Source organism: Nuphar pumila, chromosome 7 (assembly GCF_984573655.1).
Source record: "Nuphar pumila chromosome 7, dmNupPumi1.hap1.1, whole genome shotgun sequence".
Lineage (NCBI taxonomy): Eukaryota > Viridiplantae > Streptophyta > Magnoliopsida > Nymphaeales > Nymphaeaceae > Nuphar > Nuphar pumila.
The window spans coordinates 125,099,321-125,113,751 of record NC_143255.1 but is presented as its reverse complement, the minus strand read 5'-3'; the positions used below and the strand labels follow the sequence as shown (position 1 = coordinate 125,113,751).

General features: G+C 36.9%; 1 protein-coding gene across 4 annotated transcripts; it reads left to right on the top strand.

The window, feature by feature from the left end:
• The first annotated feature begins 809 nt into the window (after nt 1-809).
• LOC149833357 (uncharacterized) lies at nt 810-12,596 on the top strand. 4 transcript variants are annotated; one of them, XM_090015084.1, is made up of 17 exons: nt 810-1,134; nt 1,292-1,470; nt 3,214-3,358; nt 5,530-5,652; nt 6,409-6,468; nt 6,645-6,746; nt 7,115-7,204; nt 7,297-7,415; nt 7,588-7,689; nt 8,178-8,294; nt 8,384-8,449; nt 9,318-9,384; nt 10,935-10,988; nt 11,063-11,152; nt 12,158-12,211; nt 12,299-12,334; nt 12,418-12,596. In XM_090015084.1, the coding sequence occupies exons 3-17, from the start codon at nt 3,302-3,304 to the stop codon at nt 12,538-12,540; spliced, it is 1,260 nt and encodes a 419-aa protein (XP_089871210.1). In that variant the 5' UTR covers nt 810-1,134; nt 1,292-1,470; nt 3,214-3,301; the 3' UTR covers nt 12,541-12,596. The 4 variants fall into 4 exon arrangements, with proteins under 4 accessions (XP_089871210.1, XP_089871208.1, XP_089871211.1 ...); XM_090015082.1 differs by having other exon boundaries at nt 12,149-12,211; XM_090015085.1 differs by lacking the exon at nt 7,588-7,689 and having other exon boundaries at nt 12,149-12,211.
• The last annotated feature ends 1,835 nt before the right edge of the window (nt 12,597-14,431 follow it).

The following is a 14,431-nucleotide window of genomic DNA, read 5'->3' as shown; positions in this document are numbered from 1 at the left end:
AACTAATCTGGAGGGGTTTGGCGTAACAGGATGGGGCCTAGGCTGTTAGGGGATGGTTTAAGTTCAAATCTTATAGGCATCACACTCTTCTAAACCTAAGTTTGGCGACTCCCTGTTAGATAAGCTCACCGAGTTTTACATTGTCAAGACAACAACCATAACTACAGCAGACAGAATCAGCGCCATCAAGACTATGGTCCTGAAGGCGGTTTCTCCTTGTAACAAATCCAAAGAATTTCTCATGAAAACTGTGCGAAACAAAAGAGCCCCAAGTTGGTTCTGGGACGTTGCAAGTTCAAATCCCAATGGCATCGTTGTATAACGTGTAGGGGTCTGCCTAAACCCCCAGCTTGCCTTTAAAAAAAAAAGAAAAAGAAAAAGTCCCATGTGGAAAAAACAAAAAACCAAAAACAGCTGGTAAACTATGTTTGTATAAAAAATTCACTCGATAACCAAGTTTGTAAAATGAATGATAAGGGTGATATGGACATTTCCCGTTCTAATTTTTTAAACGGTCGGAGACATAACTATAATACAAAGAAAATAAAAAGAATGGAAAGAGTGCACTCTCCATCAGTAATAGGTAAACGCAAAAGGTAACCGTTCTACTGTGACTAATGCCGCCAGAGTGAAGTGAGCACGCGAGCGAAGAGGGCGTAGTGCAGCGTATCGTGTGCGATGAGGTGAGGTGGGCAAAATCTAGGCGTGAAGTTTGGGCACGTATCTAGGCAAAAACGGTCTCTCTCTCTCTCTCTCTCTCTCTCTCTCTGTTAGCTTTCCTTTTGGCCTCCTCGTCCCTTTCTTGCACTACCGATAAAGCGTGCTTCCGCTTCCCTTTCTCTTTTCCTCTCTCTCTCTTTTGGCGGCTTCTCGCTCACTCTCCCTCTTTGTGAGACGCAACGAGAAACCCATATATTCGTTAATAAAGTTGGCCAGAAGAAGGAAGGTGTAGCCGGAATTCTGAGGGTCCTCCTCGAAACTTTGACGTTTCTGGCGGTAAATTCCTCAACACATCTCTCTCTCTCGGTGAGGCGACTACGAATTACAGATGCTTATGTCTGGTTGACTGGAAGAAGGAAGGAAGCTCTCGCCGGAGTTCTGAAGACCCGTGCCGGAACTTTGACGATTCTGGAGGTCAAACCCCTCACTGCATCTCTCTCTCTCTCTCTATTCGTTCGGCTTGTTTGTTTATTACTTCGTTGAGTATTTTCTATTGTATTACTTGTTTCCCTGTGAAGAATTCTTCTTTTATTTTACGGCAATAACTTGTTAGTTTATTTGGTTTCTGTAGGGATTTTTGTCTGCAGAACAAGTTAAGTTTGTTTATAAGATTGGTGGTGAGTGGGAACCGGTCAGATAGACCATATAATAGGCGATACTTATTAGAGAAGAAGAAGGAACCGTTGATTTTCACAGAGCGGACGGAGATTTGGTAAAGGTTTCTGAGTGATGATCATCTCTTGAAATAAGGTGCCTGTTTTCTCTGTATCGGTCTTTTGATATGATTTTTTTTATATGAATTGATTGGGGGATTTCCTCTTTTCCGAGTGTTTTTTTGTCTTATAGTTTTTGGTTTGCTTTCTTGTTTTGAGTCTTCTTGTTTCCTGTTGAATTAGAACATTCACTGAAATTCATGCAATCCAGAGCCTTTTTTTTGGGGGGGGGGTCTATGTAGGTGGTTTGTATTGAATGGTGGTTTTGTGACCCAAATAAGCGGGTGGAAGGCTTAGGGAATTGCCATTCACCATATGGATGCGTTCTGATGCACCCTTTTCTCTAGAAGAGTAGGATAATGTGTGAAATTGAATATGAAGTGCACTTCAATTTCCAAAATTATCCTAATTTTCTGTGTAAATGATGCAATTCAAACCATCTTGTGCATGTATGTAGATTGTGATGGGTTGTTTTGGTTGGATTTAATTGACTCCTTTAGATGTCATCTCGGAAGAAAATCAGTCTGTTGTATTTCCTAAAGATGGTGATGCTGTTAATATAGAATCTGATTTGATGTTGGTATTGATAATGTAATCTTGTATACGTGGTCTGGGACTATGTAACAGATATCAGCAATATTCTGATATTTTAGAAGGTATCACGATAAAATCATTGTATTTTGAAAAATATTGCATTTTATTTGTGATGTTAATGCGATGTAGCCACTTTTTATATGTTTTATTTTTATTAATTTATTTACAGTTTTGTATATATTTATTTTTTAAATTTTTTTATATATAAACAATATTTTCCTGAGATTTTCCCAGAAAACAGAAATTTTAAATTTAACATTTGTTGCATCGGTTTGAGACATTGAATGCTATATATCGTAATTTCTTTACAGTTTTTTATATGTTCTTTATATTCTTTAATTTGATCATATATAAACAACATTTGTCTGAGATTTCCCAGGAAAACAAATTTTTAGATTTAGCAAGATTCCTGATATTGGTTTGAGACATTTAATGACATATATATTAGCCATTTTTGACTTGGACTCTTGTCCGTGGAAAGAACGGTATTGTCTTTGCTATTGCTCTCTCTCTCTCTCTCTCTACACTTTGAAAATGTAAGCCTTTAAATTTGTATGAATTTATTGATGACTGATGGATGAGTAGGGGTCTCAGACATGCCCTTGCAAGCATCAGATTCATGCATAACTTCTCGCAGTTTCTTATATTCATGGAATTCGATTTTTTGGTGTCTTTCGCTCACATCTTTTCTCATACAAAAAAACCTTTTAAATAACTGGTAGAAATGGATTTAGCTCATAGAATCTTCTATGGAGGATACATAATGCTTACACACACATACAAACCTTATCAAACTATGTGGGGTCAACTTTACAAGTCTTGCTTCTCTATTCCTTCCTATCTGGAGCTGGCCAATTCCTTCTAATTGCGTATTATCAATATTCCAACTGAGCAAAAGACCCAAGCCATCTTAGATGTTTCTCCTTAATTTCCCCGTGATTGTAGTCTCTCTCTCTCTCTCTCTCTCTCTCTCTCTCTCTCTCTCTCTCTCTCTCTCTCTCTCTATATATATATATATATATATATATATATATATATATATATATATATATATATATATATATATATATATTCTGTCAAGTGCGCTTACTTGTGCATATATGTTGTCCCTTTTTCCTACTAGTATCACATCTAACTTTTTCTGAATTCTCGTCATTTGCCTTGTGTTTCCTTATTCTTATGACAGCATGGAGGTACCATCTGAAGCGAGTTTTTTTTTTCTTGTGAATTTCACAATCAGGAGTTTATATTGATTATTTGGTGTTTCATGGAAGATGACAATAAAGAACTTGGTCTACAATCTGTTTGGGAGATGCAACTGTTTTGCAGTTGTAAGCATTCTCTATATTTCAATTTCATATTTATCTTTCGATGTCATATTGATGCTAAGCTGACATCATTATTTTGCTTCAATATGAGAGCCACTAGTTTCTAAGTTGATTATAGAATGGATATTCATTACTTCGTGTTGGATAAGCTTCACTAATTTGATGTCATGCAGATTATCTTATTGTTATTGTCTTCAATTGTATTACTTTTAGGTTAAGAGTTGGCCTAGTCAGATTGCACCATTTTAGCCAAGGGGTCTTGGGTTCAAATCCCATTGAAGGATATCCCCCAGTTCTTATAGCAAAATAATAATAATAAAAACCACTGGTTTTTAAGGAGACAATCGGAACCCTTATATGTTTTATTTTAGTATATTCGGTAATTGTGTGCCAGTTTCTTTTCAGCGAGCGTAGTTTAAAATAAGGGTATTATGGTTGTATCTAATTTCTTGTGACTGCTTTGTATACCTTATTTTGTGCACTCTAAGGGATGGATTCTGTAATTTTTGAGTTTTGACTCTTTTGAGTCATCATGTCCCTGATATTCTTTCTATTCATCTCTTCATTAAAGCATCTATTGTACACTTTTGTCACATATCTCTCAGGGGCAAGTGCATATTATATTCCTGTTTTGTCAATTTCTATGCAGGTGGATTATTAAGTAGGCGGTTAACCTTGTTTTTCACCAGGGATGGTGCAATTCATCCTCCATCATTGACAATTAGAAAAGTCACCATGCATGCTATACAAGCATATTTTCTATTTTTTTCAAGTTTGTTGAATTACAAGTTGACCTTGGGTTTTGGTCAGATGATAATATCTACACTGATGCTATATTGGATCATTGGCATGTGCCAATGATTAAAAGGATGGACTTTTTATATGGAAGGATTGAACTGGAAATTTCTTTATTTTGTGAAGAGTCTTGAAGTCTTGGTTCGTGCTTTACACGTCTAGGGATGAAAGTTAACATACATTGGTTCCATAAATATCTGATAACAATTAGTGTGCTAGTCATATGGCTGCAGGTTAAATCATATACAGCGCAAGCTATACTCCCTAACTTTACAAAAGTGTTATATTTCCCACTGCGGTCACGTAATCTAATTCTTAATGTTTAATAATCAGTCATGATAACTAGAAAATTGTATGTTATAATTGTTTCCAGTAACTGAGTTTGGTGTCATCAGTCATTGAGTTGGGCATGCCATTAGTTCACAACTATGTGGGTACGTTACATGATTTGCCAAGAAAATGGCAGTGCTTTGCAGGTTGATATATATATATATATATATGTTTGGTACTAATGAAGGGATGGAATTAAATCACCTTTATTTTCATATTTTTTTTATTTTTTTAGATCTGACCCTACAATGATCTGCATGATTTGTTTAGTAGGAAGTGTTTTTTGAATCATGTGATTGTGACATGTAAGTAGGTCTTCCATGGGCTTCAAAAATCAAAGGCCCACAATGTATCAAAATTTGATGGCTCAGAAAAAAACATGTTCTTTTGTTAAAAAACATGATCCTAGGTTTGATCCTTACCAAACAAACCTTGTTGAACACATCTATATGGTCAGATTGAATCAGCCTATGATTTCCACCTCAATAGTTTCATACCTAGTACCAAATATTTTACCCTACACACACACACACACACACAAAACAACCATTAGTTTTTAGAACAGATTCACATCCATGAAAGATGTAATTATTGTTTTAGTTAGGTTAAATTTTGTATTTAACCAGTAGTTTGAACATCAAGTTTGTCAATATTATTTGTGGTTTCATGCTGTTTATATTTGCATGTCTTTAGTAATCAGTGAATTTTTCCATAAGTCCATAAATAGAAGTGCATATGCTTTAAGGACACGTCTCCTTGCCAATGTGGACGTTGTTAAGGCCGAGCAAGTTGGGTTGTGATAGAACCACATACCAGAGCCCTTCCCATCTGTCATTTTGTCTGTTGCTTTCATGAATTATTCCACCATGTACATTAATCTTGCTATTGGTTTGCACCATTTATTTCCTGTTTCCGATGCTAGCACAGCATACTCAACTCTAGCTTGGACAAAATTTTGTGCTAAGATGCATACTGAATGTTTTAATTTGGCAAAATGATTTTTTCGCTGTTGTTGGCCCATTTCTTTATTGGCTGCCATCTTGTACCAGGCTCCGTCACTAGCAGAAGCAACAAATTGGAGATTCTTACGGACCAAACTCGTGCCAGCAGTATCTTTGCTAGTCATTGTTTTTTATGTGGGAAGCACTTTTGTTGTTTCTGATTCTAAGGATGTGAGTTGGTGAAATTTTATCCCATTGCTCATAGTTCAAAGCTGTATTCTTACTTTCTGAAGCCAAACTATCATAATTCTGTTTATTAGTAATCATGTGGTCCTTTTTATATTCTAATTCATTTTTCTAGCTTTTGATGTTGTTAACAGATATTCAGTCTATGCTCCTTTCATTAGACAATATGTTTTTCTCACGTTTATTCTAGTTTAGTAACTTTATTCTATTTTGGCATATATATATATATATATATATATATATATATATATATATATATATATATATAGAGAGAGAGAGAGAGAGACCCTGTGCCTGATGGATTTTTTTTCAAAAATCCGACCTTACGGATGTGTTCTAAGTACTTTTTTCATAGGAATCGACTCTTGGATCATGCATTTTGGATGAAAAAATGGTTTTGGAGCCTCGAAAGTCTTAAAAAATTGTAGACCATTGATTTTGGAACCTTATAGAAACCTATCCACACATCGGAATCAAATGATCCAAGACCCGGTTCCTATGAAAACAAGCACGGAGAACACATCTGTAAGGTTAGAATTTCGAAAAACATCACAAATTTTGAAAAAAACCCATCTGGTACGGGTTGGGCATGGATGGGGTCGGGTATCTTCCCATTTTCCTATATATATATATATATATATATATATATATATATATATATATATATATATATATATATATATATATATATATATATATACTCGAGGAAAGAAGAAAATGATATGCCTTTATGCTTTGCAGAGAGTATCAAGGTGGGGAGTAGTTAGTCCATTGCAAGTTTCAGAGACTAGTCAATGCAAGGTTCCATTCTCTACTATCATTTTGAATTTTTTGATTTGGAAACAAGTATATGTTTACTTTGTGTACACTGTTGTGACTTTCTGATCGGAGTTTGTTGATCATTTCTGTGCTAGCTTTCAAAGAAATCTTTGACAAATACTCTATATAATTCCTGACATTCTTTATCTGGTTGTCAGATTCAGTGTCGAGCTCATGGAACTGAGTCATTGCCTAAAGGCATAGTGAGTGATACTTCTAATTTGGAAATGAGGAGGCTATGGGGTGCCTCGAAAGATCAGGTGTGTTCAGCTAGCAAAACTATGAGCAACAACAGAACCTCAAGAGCACATGCACATCATTTATTTATTTCAAAATACCATGAGATCAACTTTCTGCTTGTGGTAAAAAATAGTGCTGTGGGTATTAAAACATGAATGATGCATTATTCTAATTTCAGAATTACCTAGATGTGCAACAGTAGTTTAATGGAATGTTTCGTTTATAATTCTATTGCGACGGTATAACATATGCACCTTAGCATCATCACATGGTTAAGCTAATTAGTAAGTTTCAAATTGTCATTTGTTAGTTTGCTGTAGTCTCTTTTTTCGTACTTATTTCTACATTTTAGAGCTTTTGTACTGACATTAATATTCACTTCATTCAGATGAAAAGAAAGGAAATATCTAAGAAAAGTTTACTGGCAATTGCAGTTGGTGTAGGACAGAAGGAAAATGTGAATCGTATTGTTAGGAGGGTATAAAAATCAGAAGTTCTGTTCGGAGTTCAATTCTTATTTTTCCTCTACTCAAGGTTTCCTAATAATTGGTTTTACACTTCAAATTTCAGTTTCCTCCAAGTAACTTCACAGTTATGCTCTTCCACTATGATGGTATTGTGGATCAGTGGAGGGATCTGCAGTGGAGTGATAATGTATTGCATGTCTCTGCGATCAACCAAACTAAATGGTGATTTTTTTCTGATCATTGTAGTTTACTCAGTAGCGTAGTTTGACTTACTGTTCTTCCCATATAGGGTGTTATGTGGTACAGCCTTCTTGTATTTGGTTCTGCTTTAAATTTTGTAGAACAATTTTCATGGATCTTTTAGTTTCATGGTAAATATTTTCATGTTGAATAGGTGGTTTGCCAAGCGTTTCTTGCATCCAGATATAGTTGCTGAATACAATTATATTTTCCTTTGGGATGAGGACCTTGGGGTAGAAAATTTTAATCCTGTACGGTATGTTTGCTCCAGCATTCCTAAATTTCATTTGCATTTCTTCTTAATCCTGATCTTTGTATTATGTGTGCTATAAGCTACTGATGATCATAATGTATAGCGGTAAATCTGTTACGTGGACCAAAAACACAAACTTCGGGTACTTCAATGCCTTAAAATGGATCTAAGTAAATGTGGATGGTCTATAAAATGATTATGTTTTTTGGATATTCCAATTATTATTTTGTGTGACACTTTGTGTTCTGTTTGTCTTTATTTGGTGTGTTCATGTTCTATGTCCATGTAGTTTCAAGTATTATTAGTGTGTGACAGTTCTTGTTCTGTTCGTCTTTGTGTGGCTTATTCATGGTCTATACCCATGTAATTTTTTTTCTGTTTCCAGTTCCTAATGAGTTTACAGCTTTATAATGATCAGCAATGTCATACAGATAGAATTTCCTGATTAGTTGTTTCTCAAAAAACTGACATTGGAAGGTTGTTCTTGGTAGTTATTTGTCCATCGTTGAAGATGAAGGTCTGGAGATATCTCAGCCAGCATTGGACCCTACCAAGTCAGAGGTGCATCATCGAATTACTGTGCGCGTGAAAAACTCAAGAGTTCACAGGTTTTCAAATGCATTCTTGGAAATCAAAATTTTAGAAATTACTGTAACCAGTCTAACTTTAAGCACAAGATTGATTTTCTATATTACAGGAGAACATACAAATTACGTGGTAGTGGGAGGTGCTATGAGAACAGCACTGCACCGCCATGCACTGGGTATGGGTGTGTTTTGGTTATTTAAATTTTGTTCCAAAGATGGAGCTTTAGGTCTTTTCTTTTCTATCCTTTAGAAGTACATGTTTTTCTTATTCTTATTCTATATATGATTCTCTTGAATGAGTGCCGGGCATTCCACAGCCTCTGCTGTTGAAAACATTTCAAAAGTACATGATCTAATCACATTCTGAATCTAAATTCTTCACCAGGAATATTTGACATAGTGCTTTAGTTTTCCCCGCGAAATGCTTAAATTTTTAACACAATTTTCTAGGTCCATGCTATAATGGCTTATCCACATTAGTTCCATACAACAACAACTACGCCTTCATCCCAAAACAATTGGGGTCGGCGATATGAACCAACAATGAAAATCATTTTGGGTCTTCCACATGAATCCTTCTCCTCCAATCATTTCTATCCAATGCCATGTCCTCGGTGAGGTTCAAAGCATTCATATCCTTTCCTATCATCCCCATCCAAGTCTTCTTAGGCCTACCCCCAACCTCTTTTAACTAATATATTTTCCCATTTCTCCATCCTTCTAACTGGAGCATCATTAGGCCTTCGCCGAATATGTCCAAACCACCGTAAACGATTCTCTCTCATCTTATTTTCAATGGGTGCAACGCCTACCTTCTTACGTATCTCCTCGTTCCGAATCTTATCTTTTATTGTATTTCCACACATTAGTTCCATACGTGCTAAAAATTTAAAGCATAGAGAATCAGGTAAATTTTCAAAGACCAACAGAGAACGTCTTGATTGAATGTCTAAATGTGCATGAATATTTTACTCTGAGAGTTGTGGATTCATAAATCTGTCATCCAAGAATTGCATAAATGTGGTTCTTTATCTCCTATTTCAGTTGGGTGGAGATGATGGCCCCTGTGTTCTCAAGAGCTGCCTGGCGCTGTGCATGGTACATGATCCAGGTGTGGCAGTAGGTTCTAATGTTTTATTGTTTGTTAGAGATATAACTGATGCATTCTTATCAATTAAATCAGGTTTAAATGGTTTTTTTGATATTTATCAAGGGGAAACCTTGGATCAGGTGGTGGGGCCCAGGAGAGACACTCTGCCATATGGCCCATTCCCAAGCGGTTAAAACCCCTTGTTCGCATCCCCTGCCCACTAGGGAGCCTGTTGCTTTGGCCATAAGTCCAGGGATGCACACCCTGGGGTATCGAACTCATGACATCCTTCAACTTGAATGCCTTAAACCAACCCACCTAGTCAGATGTGTGGAGCCCTTGTGAGCTACTTGAGATGTTTATTCATTATGGTCTCACACTGCTCACTTGACATATGTTTGACATTTATTTATAATCTTTTAGGCATTTTACTTTTTTCTTTGATGAAATAAAATGTAAAATCTTTGGACATTTTAACTTATTTTAATCAACTATTATTATGGTAATATGCACATTTTCATCAAACCCATGAGAACATGAATTATTAACATAGATTATTATTCTTTAGTATTTCTCTTCATTGCTTTACCATAACCTCACCCTGTCCATTTTGCTTCAATGAGGCCCATCTAGAGGCCAGTTTTTTTCTTCTAGTTCTTTCTTTATGCCTCTCTTGCTTGATACATTTTAAATGCTATAAGAACGTCACCTGTGATAATTTGTTTTGAATTTAATTAGACTATTGAAACACAAGCAGATCCAGCTTCTCTAGTTGTGTAGAACCATGTCCTCTTGATAGACATATTATACAGATACCTGATCATCACAACAGGGTGGTCCATTTTTAGGTCGACAATTGCATGGCAGCTAATTTCAACCAGCTAGCAGTTGAAATGATGCAGAAGTGACAATCATAGTTGAGTAACGAGCATATATTAGGCCAAAAAAACCCAGCATATATCATGTGGAAATTTTTTATGGCAAATTATTATCTATTTTTGGTCTTATTTTCTCTTCAGATAAGATGTTTTTGGCTATTCCTGGGTCCCATCAGTTAGTATAGTTGGATTGTTTTTAGCTTTGTCAAATGTGACAATATAGGTGGTGGATTTGTGTGGGCTAAACCTGCATGTAGAGGGTTAGTTGTTGATATACTACATCTGCGTCACTTGCATCTCTGACTGTCAAGTGTAATAGGCAGTGCTATGCAGTTGTCTTGATCACTTTACTGATGAAATCTTACCAAAATGACAGGTGATTCCTTGTTTGTTTCTGTATGTGCTGTCCTTGAATATCTTCTGTTTGAATTTGACATAACGAATACAAGTGAATAAATTTAATTAAGTTTGCAACCCCATTTATATGGTTGTAGACAAGTTTAAATGGGTTTGGTCAGGAAAACTGCTATATGCTTTGGTACTAGTTCTTCATTCATGATGAATTCATTTTACAACAGAAATTGATTTCATATTATGCCTGACTTAAATAGTTTTGAGATAAAGGTATTCATCTTTGCCTAGTTTATGCACATTCTTACATTGTCATTGTCCAACTTTCATCTGATTCTGCAGAACGACTTGATTCATGCATGGGGCCTGGACATGAAGCTTGGTTACTGTGCACAGGTGTGGATTCTTAACCATCTCTTTTTTTAGCTCTCATATTGCAGGGTTGCATTCTAATCACACTTTTCTAATAGGGGGACAGGAGCAAAAATGTTGGGGTGGTTGATAGTGAATATATCGTTCATCTTGGTATACCTACGCTTGGCCATTTGGATGAAAACAAGGTAACAAATTAACTTGCTTTTATTAAAGGTTCATGATGTGGTAGCTCATTTGGATGAAAATAGTTAAAGTAGTTAAAGCTAGGTTTTCATCAGTGACTTCTGACCAAGTTTGCCAAACTTGGAAAAGGGGAAACGATACGGGAAGCGAAAGCGAGAAGCGAGGTATTTTAAAATTTATACGAAGCGGGAAGCGAAGTTTCAATTTAAAAGCGAAATATGAATAAAAAATGAAGTAATATGGAATCAAACAAGAAACAAATAAAACTAAAATAAAATTGAGCATTCTTATATTTCACGATTTTTCTGTAAAAGTGTTAATTTTTTTTTAAAATCTAACAATGATGGTTACCAATTTAAAGAAAGTACATGGAAAGTGAATGAAAGCGTGAGAAAAGCATATAGTATGCATAGACCATGTGTATGAGAAGCATAGAAGAAGCGTGGGGGAATCGAGCTTCCCATGAAGTTTCGGAAGCGAGGAGTATCGCACTTCCGAAGCGAGTTTCCGGGAAGTGAGCTTCCCACCTAACTAAGAAGATTCCGGTAACTCTGCTTCTGACTGTGGAGCTACTAGTGGCTTGAAACCAAAATTAGTAGCTCATTTGCCAACTCTACCTTGCCCATTGTCAGCTTTCAAGCTGAAACTGTCATTTGCTGAGTTTTGCATAACTTGGAAAGAACCATCAGTGGACTCTGATCTGGTGGCTTATTTATCCTTTGTACCATGGCTGTTCCATCATTAATGTTTGAAAGGTTGCTTTGATTTGAATCTCAAGAAAGGTTGCTTGCAACATATTCATTTGTTAACCAATTGAGAGGTTCCAATCATTGAAAAAGATGGGTGACTTACCCATGCATCTGGCTGGTGGTGAGATCCAATCACGAAAAGCTTCATTGAAAAAATTAGTGACTCAATCACTTAATAACTGGTTAGCTTAGGCAGATGGCTTTGTAACTCTTGTGACTGATTTTGACCAAGAAGTTAAAAACATTCAGACATTGCAGGGAAGCCAAGGTCGACCTTCTCGGTCAGAAACAGTCGCACGTTCAGCCAAACGGGTATGTTTTCCATCAGAAACTTCCCATCTACTTGCTTTCCAGGTAATTGGTTGAAAGTTGAAGTTAAATATTATGTCATGTTTGCAGGCTCCAGAGTCCCTTGTGATCAGTGAGAGGGGTGAGGTTGGTATTATGTTTGCACCCTTTTCATAATGTTTATACTTTTCTTGTTCCTGTCTCTCTAAAGGTTGGCTGCTGATCCTCAGGTTAGAAAACAGTCTTATAGTGAGCTAGAGATTTTCCAGGAGAGATGGGACAAGGCAGTGAAGGATGACAGTTTATGGACTGACCCATATCCACAGCCCACAAACAAAAGCAGAGTATTGTAACTATACGAAAGGTTATATAATGTAATGTATGTAAATTGTAATTTATTCTTTTGCATTAATCCAGTCAATTTGTTTGCTGTGAGCGAACTCGTTGTGATATTTTGTTTTATGTCATGGCATGGCTTCCCTCTATTAAAGAGGATCTTGAAATGAAACATTAAGACATGTCAATTTTGATAGCATAATCATCCCATGAGCCAATGATGCTGCCTTTCTCCCGTGCACATTTATTTGTTTTATTTTTATATTTTTTGTACTACATATTGGTACAAAACTCGTTCCCCAAAACCATTGAGAAGTATCAAATGTCTAAGAAACTCGTTCTAATTACTTGAGAAACACACACCATCTTACATGGGGGCCCTCCCCAAAGGGGTTTGGCGCAATGGGATGAGACCTGGGCCACTAGGCAGATGATCTAGGTTCAAATCTCATAGTGGCACTCATTGCCTAAGCCGAAGTGTGATGACTCCCTGGAGGCAAGGGGTAGTAAGCCCACGGAGTTCTACGCTGCCAGGACAAAGCCAGCGTGGCTAGGTCTCTGATACTGGGAGTATGAGATCTTTCAGGTGGCATCTGCTGCTATTAGTTAGGGGTGTCAATGGGTCGGATCTGGCTCAGACCCAGGTGGGACCAAACCTGGATCTGATTTGTGGTGCTGGTACAGGGTAAGATTGGACCCACCATAAGAGAAACCAGGGTCCTATAAGAATTATCTGAACCAGACCCAGTAAAAAAAAATGTTTCTTTTTTATATTGAAAACTTAATCAGGCCTGGGTCTGGTATGAGATTTTACAAACTATACCGGGCTCCATATATTAATCAGACCCTTTGAGTCTGACCCTGATTCTAATTGGACCTCCTTTTTATCACCAAACCCTGACCTTATAGGGTTTGGTACAGGTCAGGTCCACGTCAAACCTGGCCTATTGACACCCCTACTATTTGGGTTGGTAAAATAGCCAATGCAACGAATAAAGGCTGTTCAATCTTAGGCTCATTCTTGTGGTGATCCAAGCTGAGCTCAAGCTCATGGCAAGCCTCAGTTAAATGAACCAAGGACAAGCTCTTTTGTTAACCAAAAAATATATTTAAAAACATGAAATTAATATAAATTAGATTCTAAACCTCTCCAACCAAGCACAAACACCCTCATTTACAAAATAAATACATTGTTTCAAAGCGGTAAGCAACAAAATTTGAACTCTGTAAGTTATGTTTTATTATTAGTTCACAGGTGCATGCGAGCTTACCCGAGCCAAAGACTCGTTCAACAGAATTTGAACTCTTTATGTTTTATTACTAGTTTACAAGCAAATGTGAGCTGAGCATAGCCAAGCACTCACTCACTGTTTGAGTTCAGCTTGCCAAGCCTATTTTACGAGTTCAAACAAACTCTTTACAAGCTGAACACAAGCGAGCCATGCACGCCTCATTTTGTTTTGCAGACCTAGCTGCTATGAAGAGTAAATTTATGGCATGTGGATGGACTGAGAATGTGAACCCAAAAGGATAAAAAGTGGGATGACAAACACTGCTATGTGGTTGATCCCTTCACAATGTTGGGGGTTGAAGAGGTTCCACCATTTGACAAGACCAGAGACATGGTCACATACAGATACCCCCACAGCAAAACCTTTGGGAAGTCGGTCCCCAACAAATGCCATATACAATGAAAATCATTGTAATACACCCATCAACACAAATGACTGCTCTCAAGGTTGATAGACACTATTACAATCAACAAGATCAACGCCGGAACACATGGTCTTGAAAATGTATAACCTCACAAGGAATTCCGCTCTAGATGGTATACCTGGTCTTGGACCATACACTTTCTCACAGGAGTTCACCGTCTTTGCGGCTACCCGTTCGTGGGCAGTGTACATC